The following is a 20,231-nucleotide window of genomic DNA, read 5'->3' as shown; positions in this document are numbered from 1 at the left end:
GGAGTATAAAATGGCACAGTTGTTTTGGAAAATAGCCTGGTAGCTCCTCAAAACAGAGTCTTCATTATGACCTAGCAATTCTACTCCTAGACATACACCCAAGAGAGGAAAAAAAAAATTACGTCCACATAAAAGTGTATGCAAGGATCTTCATAAGCATTATGCATAAAAGCCAAGAAGTGGAAACAACTGATGAATGGATAAAAAATATATAATGTACAACAGAAGGGGTAGAAAGGAGGAAGGGAAAGGCAAAAAGTGGAAAATAAGATTATTTTTATTTGTTTATAAAAGCTCTTGAGAAATAAAGGAATAAACAGAAGGAGTCACTGCGAAGTTTTGGCATTGATTCCTTCCACGGGGCTGGAGATTATTAACTTTTCTTTATATTTTGTTATATTATTGGACTTGTTTCAGTGATCATATGTTACATTTTTAATTAAAGGACTAAATGATCAATTGAAATTAAGTAAGAAAGATTCTGAAGCATCCTCCTGCACAACTCAGTTCCTGGTTCCATCCTTCCAGGCATAACAAGACTCCTCCAGGCTTCCCTACTTCTCTGAGGGTTCAGACTGGGGCAGTTGGCCTGGCCCAGCCTCCTACCCACATGCCAAAAGCAACCTCCATGAGGCCCCCCATGCTTTTTCAAAAAGCATCAATTTCCCCCATTTCCCACTGACTCATCTTCTCAGTGGCTCTGTGAAGACAGAAGAGCAGAAATAATCTCATTTAAAGCAAAGGAAAAAAACACCAACAGGTGCTGGTCCACAGGTGCACAGTCATGCTCCGCCATGTCTCAGCCTCTGCTGCGACTCTGGAGCTCAGCAGCATGGCCAGGTCTTGACAGAGCAGAGCCTTAGTAGTCCCACAGCACATGGTCACACAGGAGGAGGACCTCACCAGTAGGAAGCTTAATTATTTCTACTTCCAAGCCGGGGTTTGAAGCAAACTAATTCACAGCATAATTAATGATGAAACAGCCAGTTTCTGATGGGAGCTTGCTACATTTTTGCAGTGGTTTCAAGTATTCATGTTTTGAACTTGGTTCTCAGTGTAGCAGTGTTGGAATGTGGTGTGAAACCTTTAGAGCAGTGGGATCCAGGGAAAAGTGCTTAGCTTCAGGGGACAAGGCCTCTGGAAGGGATTAAAGCCAGTCTCTTGAAGACAGCTAGTTCTTATGAGAGCAAGCTTGGTTTCTGAGTCCCTCTCTGGCTTCCTGTCTCATCATGTGATCACAGTCTCTCCCATATGCTACTGCCACTCTGATGCTATCCATCATGATGCCATCTGCCATGATGCAATGCAGCCTCGTAAAAGCAGGCACCATGCTGGTTGGACTTTCAGCCATCAAAACTGCAAGGTGCATAAACCTCCTTTCTTTATGAAGTACCACCCTCAGGTATTTTATCATATCAACCAAAAACCCACTCAAACAGTTGTCATGCTACAATAATTCGTTTACATAGTGTTTTATAGTTGATAAAGTATATCAAAGTATGTACTTTATATCCACAAGTATATCCACAAATATTTGCAGTCATTGTTGTGATGTCCCAATGACAAACTAATGTTTCTTCCAAGTTTAAAAATCAACAGGATTGGGAGTGTAGCTCAGTGTACAGCAATTGTCTGGTAAGAGTGAGATCATGGGTCTAGCACTTAAAAAAAATCAGCATAGATTATAATTGTTGAGTGATCACCAGGTATTCCATTTGGTCCATTTCATAGGTAAGAAAACTAAGTTACAGGTAAGTTCAGTGATATGGCCAGAGTCACATTTTTCAAACAGAGAAGAGGTGTGCTTGGACCTGGAGGTGCCTGACTTTAAACTCATGACTCGATGCCTCCTTCTATTCCACACATTGCAACTATATAATGACCCTGCACATTGCTGTTATATAAGTGTACATGTTTTCATAGCTAGAAGATGCATCTCTTTTATTTAGTTGATTTAAAGTGTATTTAAAACTAATTTAAAGCACATTATTTTCATTTTATTGCTTAAAACTAGGGGAATGCAAGCTCCCAGCATTTATAGCTCTTAGTTCTGTTAGTTTGGTCAAATTGGTGTGATATTTCCAGATCGATAGTAAAATCTGCTGAGGTGAGTACACCCCCTGGTACTTAACCTTTCCTTTACACAACACACTGGAGAAAATTGCCAACACAAGGCCTCCATGAACAAGGCCAAAAGTTCATTCTGCTGAATAACTGCTTAATTAGACACCTTTCAGAACACTGCAACCTCTCTGAAAGGTCAGCCTGCTGTGACAGCTGTGTGGATATATACTGGGAGGGGAGGCTGCGCGTGGCATATGATCAGGACCAGCAGATTTTTAATGTCTTGGTAATGATGCTCTCTGCCCAATATCTTGATTGACTGATCATGCCCCAGGGTGGATGAGCAAAACAACAGCATGAGCCTACTCCAGGAACATCTTGCCTGTTCTTTGATGAGATGCATGAAACATTGGCTGGAAGGCAGGGTTATTCTCCAGGGGCAAGCTGGGGGACAGGAAGATGGTGCTGTGGTTTGAATATGGGTCTCTACCAAAATTCAAGTTGAGGTTGAATTTTCCAACATGGCAATGTTGGGTGGGAGGTGGGGCCTGGTGGGGGGGAACTCTCATGAATGAATTAATGCCACCGGGGAGTGGGGGAGGAGTGAGTTCTCACTCTCATGGGATTAGATGCCACCAGAGTGGGTTGCTGTAAAGCAAGGTTTCTTCTTGTGTTTTGTCTTCATTCTGTGCCCACTTCCCTTCTGCCTTTTGCCCAGAAGCCCTCATGGGAAGCCAACCAGAGAGAGTTGCTCCATCTTGGGCTCTCCAGTCTCCAGAACTGTGAGCTAAAGAAACCTCTTTTCTTTACAAATTACCCATTCTTGCTGCATGTGGTGGCACATGCCCATTAATCGCAGTGACTTGGGAGGCCAAGGCAGGAATATTGCAAGCATGAGGTCAGCCTGTGCAATTTCCTGAGACTTTGTCTCAAAATAAAACATAAGTAAATAAAAAGGGCTGGAGGTGTAGCTCAATGTAAAGTACTCCTGGGTTCAATCCTTGGTATTGGGGAAAAAAAGTTACCGAATCTTGGTCTTCTATTATAGTAACAGAAAATAAACTAAGAGAAAGGGACAGGGAGGGAAAGAGTGAGATTGGCAGTGGGATTCCTACCCTTAGCATCAAAGAAGAAGGTCTTCTTATCAATTTCTCTTACTTGTATTGAATTTAGTTGTAACACACTGGACAGTGAGCTTTGTTTTATCCACATTGAAACAACCAGGAACCTTCATTATTTATGAAATATGTGTTTATAAATGTGTATTAATTAAGTGTATGACCCCTGCTTCTGGCCTCATTGGTTCCTTGGGAGCAGCAGTTATTCTTCTATGAGACCCTGGCCCAGGTGCCAAATGATGGGCCAGTGACCTGCCACTGGATTATGAGCTCAGGGTTAATTAACAATTTTAAAAAGCAAAGAATAGCAGTTTTTCAATTGAGAACTAATCTCTTGACAACTCTGAACTTCCTTTATTAAAAGAGAATTGTGAAGTGTGAGGAAGGTGCTTTGATCTGGAAGTTTGGACCCTGGTGATGTCTAGAGCTGCCAGGCTTTCACTAAAATTATCCAGGAGCACATGTCAGGGGCCATCTAGGACAGGGCTATGGTAGGACTCTACCAATATTGAACTCCAACAACATCTAAATAAAGACATTGGTGGCACCAAACATACGGATTATCTGTCTTCTAGGGAGCTTCATGAGGCAATCTCCTAGGGTCAGGAGGCTCCCCTTCCAGTCAGAAGCATCTGCTTCTGTATTGGTCTCAAAATGGCTGTGGGAAAAGGGATCAGGTCCACCACTTTGGGTGGGTTTGGGCAGAAAGAGGGTCACTCACCATCTGCAGGACGTCAGAGGAGACCATCTGCATGCAGCACATAGCCGTGGCCAAAGCACACACGATGGTGGAGACGACATTGAGGGCGCACACACTGAAGAGGAGATCCTGTGAGAAAAGATGCAGGAGAAGGTCAACTCATCTTGGCCACCCAGGCAGTAGAATCCTTAGCCCTTCTGTCTGGGTCCAGAACAAGGGTGGAAATTGAGCGCCATTTGCTTCATGGTGTGTGTGTGTGTGTGTGTGTGTGTGTTTTCATACTCAAAATTGGCCTTAAATATAATACATTTGTTTATTCTTTTACAATGCTGATCAAATTATTCTTAATACTAAGTAATTTCTTTCACAATTTTAATAAATATTAGATCGTAAAATATCTAAGAAGTTCTTGGAATGGTCAATAAGTAAGTAAGTGGGTGTTTTTTTTTTTTTTAATCAATCACAACATGCAACTCCAAGTTTCAATGAGTGCTTAATAAAATGTCAAGTTTTAAAATAATCTTGAGATTATTGTAGATTCACATGCAATTTTAAGAAATACTATACAGAGAGGTCCTGTGTTCCCTATGGTAGCACCTTGAAAACTGTAGCACAATATCACAGCCAGGAATCTAACAATGATTAAGTCAGAGTAGATATACTCACCCCTCCCCCTGCTGCTTGCTCAATCCCTTGTTTCTAACATCTGTCAGCCACTAGTCTGTTTTATGTTTTTATAATTTTGTAATTTTAAGAATTTTCATAAATGAAATCATATGGCTGTAAACTTTTGGAATTGGCTTTGTTTCACTCAGCACAATTTCCTAGGAATGATATTAAATACTTTCTTCTTGTTTGTTTTTTCTTGCCTTATAGCACTAGCTAGGACTTATGAGTATTGAGAATGAGTAAGATGAGGGCACACATCTTCCTCCTGTTCTCCATCTTGGAGGGTACAATTCATGGAGTGTGATGTTGGGAAAGAAATGATGCACCCTCTTTTGACAAATGATTGATAATAAAGATATCCTTGCAGGGTCTAGCACAGAATCTGAGCATAATCAGTGCTCAGTTAACATCTGTTGAATGAAATTCTCCTGAAAACTTGGAAGTGACCATTGAGACACCACCGGAGAGATAAACGAGGGTTCAGGGAAGAAACATGTAGATAGTCTGAGAGGGACTTGAAAGTCCAAACCAGCAGGGCATAGACATTTATTGGTCATTGGCAGTGGTAGAGGGGGACTGGGATGAGGAAGAAGAGATAATAGGAGATGATTCTGGTAGGTGAGAACATGAGATGCCAGCACCTAGGCCAGGGGATCATATATGGGAAGCATTTCGAAAACCAGAGTAACCAATGTGGTTTGGGATATGAAGAGGCTGAGTTGTCATGCAGCCTGTCCCTCAGATATCTTAGTAAATAGTTGGAAATTTGAGTCAGAAGTTCACAATGGTGGTTAGAGCTGAAGATGTGGATTAGAGGTCATGTCTATGACCTTGACCTTGTACATGTTCCTGATGCATTTGATGCCCCCTGTGTTTATTCATTCAACCCCTCCAGATTCATTACACTTCAGGGGATTTGAGTCCCCTACCAACATCCTATAGAAGAGGGCATTTTTTTCTACGAAATTACCATTATTACCATAAAAATACACCAGAGAGTACAGTGAATGATTATATAGAGCTCTTTTTAAATACATATTTTATTTCTCTCAGGGAGTAATTAAAAATTATGACTAAAATAGTGACACCTGTCAATGTAATGTGGCTAAGAATATAAACAATACTTATATTTTTGTCCTCAATCTAGAAATCTCAACTGTATTGACTGAACATTCCAGTCTTAAAATGAATGCTCTTCTCAAAATAACATTAATTTTTCCTATACTCCCATTTGAAACTAAATAAAACTACTCATAAAAAAGAAACATGTATCATAACCTTTTGTGTGAGTATGCATCCTGAGGCAAATACTACTTTATGTCTCTTAAAGTGATTCATTTCAAAATACTTCTTTTGCCTTTTCCTTTTCCTCCAGATGTTTAAATTCTTTTCTTCTTCTCTAAATAACTTCATACCATCAAAAATTATGTTTGAGTGTTTCTTTAAAATTCTTTTCTGGCTTCAACAAGGCCTCTATCTCTTTGACAGCATAATCAGAGAGTCCTCCACAAGCCCTGAAATCCATGTTCTATAAAACCCCTTGGCAAGGTCATCAAAATGGCAAGTGTGAAAGTATTGTTCCTCTTCCATTGATACTGAGTTTTGCTGCTGAACATATTGCATATTTGCTTTTGAAGTTATTAACACTAATTATAATTAAGGAAATCACGTAGAAAACAAAAATTAGAAGAAAAAAATTTTAGATACATAAGGAAACCTACAAAAGATGACTTCTTTTAAATTCTCAGCAGTCCAAGTAGATTCTGGACATTAATAACACAATTACCGGAGAAAGGTGACAGGCATGAGAATTGACAGATGCCTACATATTTAAAAATATTAAAAATCCATAACTTTGAATCTTTTGTTTCCTCAAAATATTGGTATTCGGAAGACAAACTGTTACATTCATTTCTATTATCACATTCACTGGCTTTCTTTTTCCTACATTTTTTCTTTCTTTGAATAATTAAAGAGGTCCCATCAAAGCCCTTTAACAGAGTTCAGCGATCGAAGGCAGAATCATAAGACGGGATCTATAGCATAAAAAAGAAGTGAGAACCCAAAAAACTACATTAATTTTGTGTGGGCTGGGGGTTTGGTTTATCTGAATTATTCTATTTAATGCCGGCACCATTTATTGTTTATTGCCTTATGATGTTAGACACCACCATTACTCTGGGCCTGGCTTCAAGTTCCTGTCAAGAATGGAAAACCTTGACTATGCTCTACCCAGTTTGTTTCCCCAGGTTGTGTTTACAACAAACAACCTTGAGGAAGAAGGGAACCACTCTCCTAGACAAAGCATAGATTTTAGGCAGTAGATTCCCAAGCTCATTGTTCTTCCCCTACAATGTAACTCGCTGGGCAGGTTCCATGATGCATCCTTTATATCACCAGCCTGAGACAGGAGGGACGTGGGGAACTGACACAAGCCAACATAGTGCTCTGGTTACTGCTTTTGCTGTGAGTAATGAAGTCCTTTGTTTCTGAACCAGGAGTCTCATGTCTTCTGCCAGAGAATTAACAGTAAAAAGGAACAGGCTAGTTGGTTAGCTTGAAAAGAGGTAAGTCTCAGACCCTGCAGTAGGAATAGAGCAGAGTCCATATTTTCTACTATTCTGTGTAGTAGAGTAGATCATCCCAAACAGGTGATTGCTAAATATTTGTTTGAAAGTTTATAGAATATCTCATTATTCTCTTCTAAATTTTAAGTTTGGACTAGAAGGAAGCAACATACTCACTTTACAAACTTCCACACACTCAGGAAAATTTGTCTTCACCTTTAAATAAATTAACACAATAACAAGACTCAGTAAAAACAAATAAAATAAAAACAAAACCTCTTGGTAGCATGATCAGTGTGTGTGCATGCAGGTGAGTGTGTGTGTGTGTGTGTGTGTGTGTAAAACTTGTGAATTTAATTTTCCATAAAACTTCTCAAGTGATGGGATACAACTTGCAACAGACCCTCAGCCATTTAAGTTGTTCCTATAGAAAGTAGTTTTGGCTACAGAGATCTTTGTGGCTGTTTTAAATACTGATCCTATAAACAAAGCTAAAATAAGGTTGCTATATAAAGAAGGTAAATGATTCATGTGGAAGCTAAACACTTAACCTGTTTAAGATTCCTAAAAATGTAAGTCAATTTTGGTCTTGATTTGACCACTCCAGCGCCATCAATAAAGGAAATAGTACAAGAGGATGGGACTGCTCCCCACAACAAATATGCGCTTTGTTCAATGGCACTTTTAACTTTGACCAGGACCCATGAGGAAACTTGCATACTCTCCACAGTGGTGCAGTTATTTGTTAACTGAAAATCTGTCTTTGTCCTCTGAAGCCATAGATTTTAGTCTTTACTTGATGGCTGTAAATTATCTAAACTACAATCTGTATAAATTACTGTAATTCATAGACTATTTTCCTTATAGTCTATCTACCTTTAAGATGAAGAAAACAATTTGCCCCTTTTCTGATATTCAAGGAAGGGTAATCAGGCCAAAAGAGAGAGAGAGAGAGAGAGAGAGAGAGAGAGAGAGAGAGAGAGAGAGAGTGTGTGTGTGTGTGTGTGTGTGTGAGTGTATACAAAATCCTTTATAAATTCAAAATTTCTAAAACCATTGAGATCCTAATTCTCCTCTAGCTTTAAAACACCATTTAAAAATTTTTGACTTTACCCTAAATTTACAAGATTGTGAAAGAAAAAAATAAACAAGCATTGTTAAGAAATTTTTGGAAAAGAAATGTTTCACACACATCAAAATGTACTGTAAATCTAAAATAGAATATATGGCATCCATTAAGGAACAGAAGAATTCAGACAGAGATCCTCATACTATAGGATAAGAGTGGTAAATTATGTAGCTTGTTTTGAGATAATCAGCTCTTAAAAAAAAAAGATATATCTAGATGTGAAAAGAACAAGAGAGGAAAATTATTCCTTGTGAATGTAGATGCAAAAACCCTAAACAAAATACTGACACACTAAAATCTAGTAGCATATTGCAAATATAATGTGACCCATTTGAGTTTTCTTCAGTATTACAAAGATTCTTTTTTTTTTTTTTTGTACTAGGGATTGAACCCAGGGGTGCTTAACCACCGAGCCACATCCACAGCCCTGTTTTATATTTTACTTAGAGACAGGGTCTTGCTGAGTTGCTTAGGGCCTCACTAAGTTGCTGAAGCTGACTTTGAACTCATGATCCTCCTGCCTCAGCCTCTCGAGCCACTGGGATTACAGGTATTTGTCACCATGCCTGGCACAAAGATGTTTTACCATAAGCTAAACTGATAACGGAATTCGGCACATTAAAGGAGAAAAACCATCTGATCACCCAATAGACATAATATAGGAGCTGATATTTCAACACTAGTGTAAAAAGCCTCTAATAAGATGAGAGTTCCCTTAACTGAAGAAACCCTGTAGCAAGCATGAAGAAGGACCTGGGGATGGCTGCCACCATCACTTCTGTTTAACACTGTATAGCAGGCCCAACCACTGCACAAGATAATCAGAAGTAAACAGTACCCAAAGTGGAAAGGAAGAAAAACTGTCCAAGTTGGTACAATTATTTACATAGAAAATCCAATGACAATTGTAAAATATTTGGAATTAAGTAAGATGGTTGAGCAGTACTGTTGTGTATGTTATAAACATGCAAAATTAATTCCATTTCCATAGACTAGCAAAAGCCAGGATGCATAATTTTTTAAAAATATTTGACTTATATCAGCAATGGAAATATTAGATATTCAAGAAAAAATATAGAAAAATTTTATAATTGTGAATAATAGTTTATTATGAACAAATAGCAAAGATGCAAGATTTAAAAAGTCAATTCTTTTAAAATTAATTTATGAACCTAATGGAATTCCAAGAAAGACCATAACAAAGCCTTGTTTGTGTGTATGTTTGTGCATGTGTGTGTGTGTGTGTGTGTGTGTGTGTATGTGTGGGTGGAACGTGACAGGACTAATTCCAGATAGCAAAGCATAAGGTTAAGAATTGTCCAAGGCAGACCTCCTCTTCCAAGTAGTGCTATTATTTGAATGTGGTTTGACCCCCCAAAGGTACATTTGTCAGAAGGTTGGTCCACAATGAGGCAATATAACAGGTGGTAGAACTTTTAAGAGGTGTGGCTTATTGGGACATCATCCTCAGAAGGGATTAATGCTGGTCTTAGAATGGGGTTAGTTTCTGAAAGAGTGGGTCGTTATAGAAAGAAGAAGACTGGTCCCTCCCTGCACTCTGACTTCCTGTCTCACCATACTATCTCTCCCTGTTTCATGTTTTCCTGCCATTACAATTCTATCCATTGTGGAGCCCTCCCCAGGCACTGTCTAGATACTGCTGCATGATCTTGTACTTTTAGTATCCAAAACTGTGAGCTAAATAAACCTCTCTTCTTTATAAAGTATTAGTCCTGGGTATTTTGTTATTGCAACAGAAAATGAACTAATACAGGTAGGATAGCAAACTTTATAAGATGGATCCCTTCTGTTGCAAGAGAGTCAGATTCTGATATATGAATGTTTTTAATGTATTGATAACCTTGCAGACATAGGGAACATCTCTAAAATCTTCATCTTTACTCTTCTTCTAAATTAAAAGACCAACTTGTGAGCCAAAACTGAAGCTGGAGACTGAGCAGTGAGCCAGTATAGGAATGGGGTTGACCTGAGTGTAAATATCAATTAAAGCATTGGGATTTGGTTCCCTGAGCTAGCCCGCTGGACAGACTCCAGAACTAAGTTCATCCATCCCCTTGGAAGTAACTAAAGTGGTCCCCAATATTAGTATTTTCTGGCTGCCCACAGAGTATGGGAATCCTCAATTTGGGGATAAAATTGTCAGTTTAGACCCACAGGATTCTTATATATTAACATCAAGAAAATATGAGTTCTCAATCAGAAATCTTCCCATAAATCTAAAAAAAAAAAGTTGACTACCTAGAAACAGAGAATAAAACAATAGTTTGCAAGGACAGTGTTGGGTGAGAGAAAATTGGGAGATGTAGGTCAAAGGACACAAAGTTATAGAAATATGTAACATATAGGTACATACAAATCTAGAATTCTAACACACAGCATGAAGACAATAGATGATAATGTTGGGTTGTTCTCTAACACAGTAGTTTTTAGGTGCTCTTGTCACAAGAAGGGATATTATATTATATAAAAGAGCATTATATAACCACTCCAATACCTAAAAGTCTACCAAAACCATTTTGTAAAAGTAGATACAGTGTGAAGAAATTGTAAAATTTTTAAAAAATTACCCCAAATATGAGGGCATGAGCTACGTATCAGCAAGAGGCATCAAGGACTATATAAATTGGAATTGTTGAATATGGAGGACTGAATAGCATGTATGGAATGTTAAGAACATTTAAAAAATAGAACTACAAAGATGAGCACTGTATAGAAATAATCCAGAATAAACAGGCATTTCTAAAAATGACTTTGAACATTTCAACACACACTCTTTATTTTGAAAGGTTAAGGCAGAGGTGAAATTCCAAAGACCTAGCAGCTGGTCCAGCAGGCTCACCAGTGAGTGAGACAGAGCCTGGTGCTGGCACTGGAGGCTCTGGTGATAGAGGCGATGCTCTGCTGCTGGGTGCTGGGCTCCTGGGCAGAGGCAGGACTGAATACCGGTGAAGTATAAGCATTACATATTAGAACTTGTGGGAGGCAGCAGTAACTTTACTTGAAGGTAAATTTACAGATTTAAATTCTTAGCAGCTAGCAGGGCTCATCATAAAATTATAATAATCAAGGCAGTGTGCATAGAAACCAACTGTGAGGAGAAAATCCTTGGGGAAAAAATTGCATCTCCAGTAAACATGTACAGACATTTCCCTATCATTGTTCACTAAACAATACAGCAGAACAGGTATTTACATAGCATTCACATTGTGTTGGGTAGTATAAGTCATCCAGAGATGATTTAAAGTACATGTGTAACTTATATGCAAATATTACACCATTTATTTAAAGGAATTGAGCATCTTCAGATATATCCAGTAGTCACCGAGAGATGATTATACTGGCAAAGACAGAAAAAAAGTCATTTAATACAAAAGGATGCAAATAAATATTGGAACTTGATGTGTGACAGACAAAACTGAGTTTTGTGGAAAGAATGGACTATTCAATGAACAATGCTAACATAAATAGTTATTTGCATAACATACACAAAAATCAATGTCAGATGGATTAAGAATATAAATGTGAAAATACCCTCTACTGTCATTTATACATAAAGAGAACAAATTTAAAAAAGAATACAAATGTGAAAGGAAAGATTAAGGAAAATAAATATATTAGAGTATCTTTATGTCCTTAAAATAGAAAGGATTTCTTAAAAGATAAATCACATACAAATCAATTTTTAAATGGCAAATAACCAACAGAAAAAAAGGAAATAGATATGAGCAACAATTCTTAGAAGGAGAAACATGAATAGCAAATAAATATCTTTTAAAAGGACCAATTTCAGTAACAGCTGATAAATGTACAGTGAGACCACAAGATACCTTTTGTATTCCTGCTCAACTGGCAAAAATCTATAATACTAACAGCAAGTGTTGAAGATGTGAATCAATGAAGACTCAAAGACATTTCTAAAGGGTGTAAAGATTAATACAACTACTGTAGAAGATAATTTGATATAATTTTCTAAAGTTGAATATTTGCAGCAATTTTCTCAGGAAGGGCTTGCTATGTGTGCCTTGAGATGAACATATAGGTGCTCATTCCAACCAGCTTTGTTGCCAATAGCAAACTGAATCGTGCCCAAGTACCCTTCCACCAGGGAGGGTTGAATACACAAAGGTGTATGCACAGACAGACTATTCCAGAGCAATGAAAATGGATAAACTACCATCACACAACACAGGTGAATTTAAGGAAAGTAAGTTGTAAAAGCCTATCAGAATAAATTGCCATTTTTATAAAACTAAGGAAAAGCAAAACACCATTGTATTTAGGCAAATGCACTTAAGTAATTAAACGTTTTAAAAATAGAAAAACAATTCAAGATGGTAGTTCCTTCTGCTAGGAACCCACACTGGTAGTCACAGGGGTATAAGTGGTATCTAGTGAGTCCAGGGGTTCATTTTATTACCATGCTTTTCAACTTACATACACTCTATTACTATGTCCACTATTGATCCAAGATAATAAAATAAATGCATAGACAAGATAATTTGAAATAACCATGTAAAGGGATCTGCCCTGTCAGGTATCAAGACCTGTTATAAAAGCAATGTAAATAAAGGCAATGGGATTGATAAAAAGTAGAAAAATAGACTAAGATGGAAGAAGAAGAATGTGCAAAGAAACAAAAACAAAAACAACCCATGGAAACTTGACATAGGACAAATTAGTAGGAAAAAGATAGATTCATAATAAATGATGCTAGTGTAATTGTTTATTTGTACACACTCATCAATAATTGCACATCACTCACAAATGGGAATTTAAAAATCCTAAATCTGTAATACACAACTCTAAAACTTTTAGATGAAAAATGTAGGAGATCATCTTTGTAACTTTGGAGGATGGAAGTAGAATGGATCCTCATTATTTATAAATTTTGTACTTACAAATTTGAATGTTTGCTAAAATTTATTTGTGACTTCAAAATCAATATCTGCAGTGCTCTTGCAGCCATTTGCAGACATGTGCAAAGTGTGGGTGGGGCAGCTAGGCTACAAGCTGTGAATATGTACAATATGTCGAAAAGATGAGTATTCAGAAGGAATACAAAACATTTAAAAGTGAAAAAGGATATGCCAACCCAATATGAAAGGAGAAAAAGTTAAGAACAAGTCATTCATGAATGAGGCTGATCCATCCTTAACATAGGAAAGTTGTCTCGCTTCTCTATGGTCAGGGAAATACATATATAACACCCTTAATGAAATACTGTGTTCCTCCTCTTAGGTGGCAAAAATAGAAGGTCTGTCAAAGGGATGGAGAAATGGGGATCCTAATAAAGTGCTATTGACTGTATAGATTTGCACAAGCACTTTAGACAACAATTTGGCCAAACCCAGTAAAGTGGAAGATGTGTAAATCCCATTAATTTCTCTAAGAGGGATGCACCCTACAGATGTGCTCACACAGGTGCCCTGGAGACCTGGATGTGGACATTGAGAGCAACATGTTTGCAATAAGAACATTTGTGAGAGTCCAAATCTCCATTCAGAGGAGAAAGGGTAAATAAGAGCTGGGATATTCATATAGTGGAAGGTTGTAGATAGCAGTGTAAAATAAACTAGAGCCCCCCACACTCTCATGAATGATTCTCCCAAACAAAATAGCACTGGAAAGGAATGCGCTAAGGACAAACACAAAGGTGAGAAATGCCATTCACATGAAATCCCAAAACATGCCCAAACTAAAGAAATATTGTTAGGGGCTGTGTAGGAAAACAACTGACCATTCTTCCTCTGCTCTCACATTGCCACAATCAACACGGAATTCTGTGACTCCAGAGTGTGGGGATTTCTTTTTACCAGCAAGTAAGCAGTTTTGCAGTGGACAACCATGTTCTCCAGCCCAATTCTTTTCTGACTTGAATAGTGTCAGAGCCTTGGGAACTGCGAGCTCAGTTCCCAAGACTCCCCCTGCCGCTTGGATGCCAATCTCAACCTCCAGGTTGCTTTGGCTGTGCTTCTGACCCATTGGTAACAAGGAACAGTTCCCCAAAACCTTCTCGTTGAGTTTAATTTGCTCGAGCAGCTCACAGGCCACAGGGAAACACTTAGATTTCCTGGTTTATTATCAAAGATCTTACAAAGAAGATAGATAAACATACACCCAGGGCAAGGCATGAATCCTCCATGTCCATTCTGGGTATGAGCCCTTCAGAGACCTCTATTTGGTGGGCCAACTGCAAGCTTTCCAGGCCCTGGTCTGGGTTTTTAGAGGCTTTCTTATGGAAGCATAATCGATTAAGTCATTGGCTACTGATGGTCAATTCAACCTTCAGCCTCTCTATTCTTCTAGAACTTTGGGGATGGGAAAGCAAGTATCAACCCCATAATCCCATCTTGGTCCTTCTTGGGACCAGACTCCATCCAAGGGACTGCAGTCACCAGTCAACTCATTAACATATACAAAAACCCTTAGTTGTATGCCAGAGAAAAGGGATGAAGACCAAAAAGAGATTTCACAATCTTATAGGGATGCATATATTTATATGCATGTATGTATGTGTGTATACATACATACATTTTTCTACATACATAAATATATTTTTATTTATAATTACAATATTTATATATACAGGAAAAACTGTGAACAGCAGTAGGGGAGGATACTGGAAACAGGTATGTTAGTAAACTGATGAATGTTTTTCTTCCCTAACACATATTATTGACACGTTGTAGTTAATTATTATTATTTTCCACACCATAGTGTGCATCTTAAATATTGCCTAGGTAAATAAAAAATGTTATTAGTAATCCAACAAGGGAAGTTTTCTACAGCATTACAAAGAAAGAGGTCCCCGCATACATTGATCCAACTCTGTCAGTCTGCCCTGGCAGAAAACAGTTGACTGAGAGGAGCGTAATGAATCATCAGTGCAGCAGGGTTAAGGAAACCGACAGGGAATGGCAAGACTAGAACTAGGCAGAGCAGGGACTGTTAGACCAGAGCTAAAGATAAGATGGGGAGAGGTACATTATCAGGACCCAGATATAGTACAGCCAAGAGAGAGGGGCCCCTCAGCAGGGTTGTGGCAGTGGGCAAAACTCTTAGCCTGAGAGAAGGGGCTGCCCACTCTTCTAGTCTCCTGCTAGTACCACGTGGGACACACCCAGCCAGGTGCCAGAGAGAAGGGGGTCCAGGTGCTACTGTATGTAGGGATCAGCCCTGAGGAGCAAAGCAAGGCCCAAGGGACAGTAATGGGGTATGGGGGAAGCAACAGATCAGCTGTCTACTAGATCAGCTGTCATTCTATCTCTATGTATGATTGAAAACAGCAAAGTTACTAGCATAGTCCTTCCCCCTTATGCAGCTTTTCTTTCTGTGGTTTGAATTACCTGTGTACCAAAAGTCTTAAATGGAAAATTCCAAAAATAAAAACTATTCAAAAATTACAAAACAACTTTATTAAACTATATTGTTATAATTGTTCTACTTTATTATTAGTTATTGCTAATCTTTTACTGTGCCTAATTTATAAAATAAACTTTATCATAGATAGGCATATACAGAGAAAAAAACATATATGTAGGCTTTGGTACTCTCTGTGGTTTTAGGCTTCTATGGGGTCTTGGAACATACCCCCCATGAGTAAGTGAGACTGCTGTATGGTATTAGTGTAGCTCTGGATTTGTGTTAAAACTTTTACATATGTAAGTTTAGTCAATTTTTTCATTGCTGCAAACAACAGACCTGACAAGAGCAATTTTAGCTGAGGAAAAGCTTGTGTGTGTGTGTGTGTGTGTGTGTGTGTGTGTGTGTGTGTATTTGGCACTCATAGTTTCTGGGTCTCGGTCCATAGGCAGCCAGCTCCATTGCCTGGGCCCAAGATGAGGCAGAACATCATGGTGGAAAGGCATGGCAGAGGAAAGCAGTTCAGGACATGACAATCAGAAGCAGAGAGAGACTAAGCTTGCCTCTCCAGGGACAAAGTAGAAATCCCAAAGTCATGCCTCCCAGCCACCACCTCCTTCTAGCCCCACTCTATCTACCTAAAGTTACTACCCAGTTAATTCATTCAAGTGGATTAATGCACTGATTAGGATACAGCTCTCAGAACTCAATCATTTCCTCTCTAAACTTCCTTGTATTGACTTACACATGAGCTTTGGAGGCCTCTCATATTGAAACCATAACAGATACTTATTGTGTAGAAAAATGTCTAGAAGAGACTTGTATCCATTGAAGAATTTTCACTCTATCCATTTATCTTGTGTGTCATGCTTTCATCTACTAATCAACTGTTTTATCTTTTTATATAAAGATCAGGTGTAGTTTTTATAATAAAAAATATTCAGGGGCTGCAGTTGTAGCTTAGTGGTAGAGTACTTGCCTCATACTTGTGAGACACTGAGTTTAATCCCCAGCACCATATAAAAATAAAATAAAGGGATTGTCTTCACTTACAACTAAAAAGAGTTAAAAATATTCAGTAAGGTGTTTTTTGTTTATTTATTTTTTTAAATGCTGGGGATTGAACCCCAGGCCTCACGCCTGCTAGGCAAGTGCTCTACCACTGAGCTGCACCAACGTTCTTTTTAAAATAAAAAGCATTGAGGGAAAGCCTTAAAATTTACTGTACAAAATTCTGCTTGGAATAATTATGGGAACCTGTCATAACTCTCTAGATTCAGAAATCTACATTCAATCAATCATAATGCTACAAGTTTTCCTGAATAAATACCAAGGTCACATAAAACTAGACGACTGAAAAAAAAAATAAAAACTCCAGATGACAAAAGTTTAAAGCCAATCTGTCAGGCAGGAGAAGTTTATGGTGATGATCAGTTTTAGGTGTTTTATTCACCAACACAAACTTGAAAACAAATGTTTTTTGGGGGAAATGGAAACCTAGGAGGCAGATGGAGTTGGGCCAGGCGACTTCTGCTGGGGATGAAGCTGGATGAGGAAGGTGGCCAAGAGCAAGACTGCCTTCCACAGACAGGGCCCGTCATACCTGGCCAGAGTTGATAAAACCAGTCTGTCAAAACGTGTGTCACAGTGGGGGAAGTCTGGCCTGCCCCAACATAATGTCAATACCAGAGCGCTAAGGTGACCCCTGGTGGCAGGCAGTTTCCTGGGCAGGCACACAGCCAGCACCCTGGGCTCGTTTGCTATTCATCGCATGCCCATCCTGAGCAGGCCCTGAAGAGAAGTGCCAGGCCAGGGCTGCTGGTAACGTGCTGGGGATAGCAGGTTCTGTGCCCAACAGAGACCCAGAGTGCCCCTGAGAACCAGGCAGCAGTTGGGTGTCAGTGGGAGGTTTGTAGGCAGAGGACCAGAGGAGTCACCTGGCTGGGCTGTCACTGGAGCAAGGCGGATCACTGTGTTCCTGAGTGTCCCTGGATCCTGTGTGTGGGTGGGTGTGTGTGGGTGGGTGTGTGTATGTGTTTGTAATAAGGTGCTGTGCACCCATGAGATGGGTGTCCTGCTCTGGCATAGAGATTTCAAAAAGGGAAGGTGAGGCACTTAAAACATCCAGGTCTGAAGGCGGGGAGTCCTGGGAGCATGTTGACAGCCTTCAGTGCATTTCCACGACAGTGGGTGGGTGGGACTTGGTACCTGATGACTTCTGAAAGCCACATAGCATGGGATAGGGGTTAGGAGCAGGGCTACTCTCAGGAGGGGAGGAGGCTTGGATGAACCTCTGACAAGGTGAGGGACACTGAGAAGCTGATACACTGGGGAAACCATACCATCTACATGGAGCCCATCGCAAGAGCAGAGGAATAAACCTGATCTAGCCAAGGCAGGGCAGGTCCTAACCTGCACACAAGGGGGGCACTATAGCCAGCCTGAGGTCACCCATGAGAGGTAACCTGTGACCTGTGAATTGTGATCGATGATTGGGACCTGTGACTGGGAACTAGTATCTGAGAACTTGAGTAGTGTTATGACCTGTGAGCAGTGACTTGTAAGTAGACACTGAGCTCTGAACTTTGAATGTCATCTGTGACCTATCACCTGAGGCCTGTGAGCTGAGATGTGTGCAGAAAGACCTGAGGGGGAGCAGCAAGGCTTAGGTCACAATAGGGTTAGGGTGGGTGGGGGGTGTCGTGGTGGCTTCTGCAGAGAAACTGTCTTGAATCATTAATTTCTCCTTATTCTTAAATTTTAGAAATATGTGTTAGCAGAAAATAATATAATTTGCCATGTTCATATTTATATCTTCAAAATATTTACTTCAGTACAAAACAGTAAATATAAAAGGACATCACTAATAAATTGTGACTTACATATCAATAATATAGTTATTTGAAAAATACAAACAAAAGAAATTTGACTTATTTGAATGCGGTGTAGTATTGGTGGGTACCAGGGTCTGAATTTATATTTCCCCCAAATTCATATTTTGAAGCCCGAGCCAACCCTGCCCCCACCCTAGGTGATGGGATATGGAGATGAGGCTTTTGGGAAGCGGTTAGGGCATGAGGGTGGGACTCTCATGTGGAAATATGTGCTTCTGTCAAAAGAGGGGAGGTCTTGCTTCTGCTCGCTCTCTCTCTCTCCCCCTGCCACATGAGGACGAAATGAGAAGATTGACTCCTGCAAACCAGGAAGAGGGCCCTGACAATAACCCAACCATGCAGGCATTCTCTCAGACGTCCAGCCCCAGAAAAATGAGAAATAAATGTTGATCAACCCACCCAGTCTGAAATGTTCTGCAGTAGCAGCCCAAACTGACTACAACAGTGGGCTTCTCCATCTCCTATCTCTAAAACCATTCAAAAAGCCACTGGTCCTCTCATGGCAGGGCCTGATGTCTCAAGCATTTCAACATCCTGTATTTCTTGGGGTGTGGGTTCACCCTCATTAGTGCAGGTTCACTCATATCCTAAGAGTGCTACTGACTGTTCGCACATGGGCACTCCAGAATACCACACGCGTGACAGTCACCAGCTGTGGGCACCTTCCATCTACACTGCAGGCTTCTGTCTCCCTCCTCCTTCCACAAGAAAATCCCAGGAAGGTATTTGAAGAAAGGTATTGTTTCTCCCTCCAGTTTTTAATTTTGACACAAGGAAATTATCTTCATTAGCAATCCCTTTTCATGCAAAGGTGATTAGGTACTTATAAAATGCCTGAAGTACTCCAACTTAATTAGTCACCAGTTAAAATAACAATGCTCCATGAAGTGTTTTCCCGGAGTTTTCACGTGGCATGATTTACAAGGAAAATTTTTAAAAATAAGAAAAGAGAAAGATCAAAGGCTTTGCAACTGTAGCACTATGTAGTCACTTATGGAAGGGCCATTCAGAATCTTCCTTTGTGTGTGAAGGCACTGCTGTCGTTTACAGCCCTGAAAGTTAAAGTCTGAAAAACAATATTGACCAAGGTGAGCAAATGGCCCCTTGTGCAGTGCTGCTGAGCACATTTCTTTTAACCTTGATTGACTTCAATTACTGTGCTTCATCTTCCACCGCCAAATAATCCCCCAAAGATACAAAGAGGAGTGGAGTGTTTTCACTCATGAAACAATGCTTAATGTACCTCTTTTGCTTAGGAATTGAAGCCCAGTTAGACTCAAGCCTGCTTGAAAGAAAACCTCAGCAATAAAGGAACCAATTGGTTAGCCATCTACATTCACACAGTCTTCATGTCAGGGACCAGTCTGGACTTTAGGAACTTGATAAAAAACAGCCAATTACTGACCTACTATTATTTATTGATTTAGCTTTGACTGTTAAGGGCAATTTGATTCATTGAGCAATTTATCTGGGTAATGCCATTTTAATCCAGTATCCACTTGGCCTCTATCTCCTTGAAATTCAGAGAGTGGGAGCCCCAGATGGCTGGACAGAGAAGGTATCCACCAGTGTCCAATGCATCCTTGCTGGAAATGGCTGTACCAGCTGTTGTTGATCCCTCAGGCACAGGGACAGAAGAGGGGAGTAAGACCCAATGAGGAGAGCTACAGGGAAGGTGTGGAGCCAGGAGGGCTGAGTGGTGAAGGC

General features: G+C 39.6%; 1 protein-coding gene across 3 annotated transcripts in view; it reads right to left on the bottom strand.

Annotated features, from left to right (window-relative positions):
• The window catches only part of Entrep2 (endosomal transmembrane epsin interactor 2), a 400,899-nt gene that overhangs the window by 25,413 nt on the left and 355,255 nt on the right, over window positions 1–20,231 (bottom strand). For all 3 annotated transcript variants that reach the window (XM_076848861.2, XM_076848862.2, XM_076848863.2), the window contains one exon: window positions 3,904–4,011. In XM_076848861.2, the coding sequence (XP_076704976.2) occupies window positions 3,904–4,011 (108 nt within the window). The remainder of the gene's footprint in view (window positions 1–3,903; window positions 4,012–20,231) is intronic.

Source organism: Callospermophilus lateralis, chromosome 3, assembly GCF_048772815.1.
Source record: "Callospermophilus lateralis isolate mCalLat2 chromosome 3, mCalLat2.hap1, whole genome shotgun sequence".
Classification (NCBI taxonomy): domain Eukaryota; kingdom Metazoa; phylum Chordata; class Mammalia; order Rodentia; family Sciuridae; genus Callospermophilus; species Callospermophilus lateralis.
Note: the sequence above shows the minus strand (reverse complement) of the source record. Positions and strands in the feature narration are given on the sequence as shown.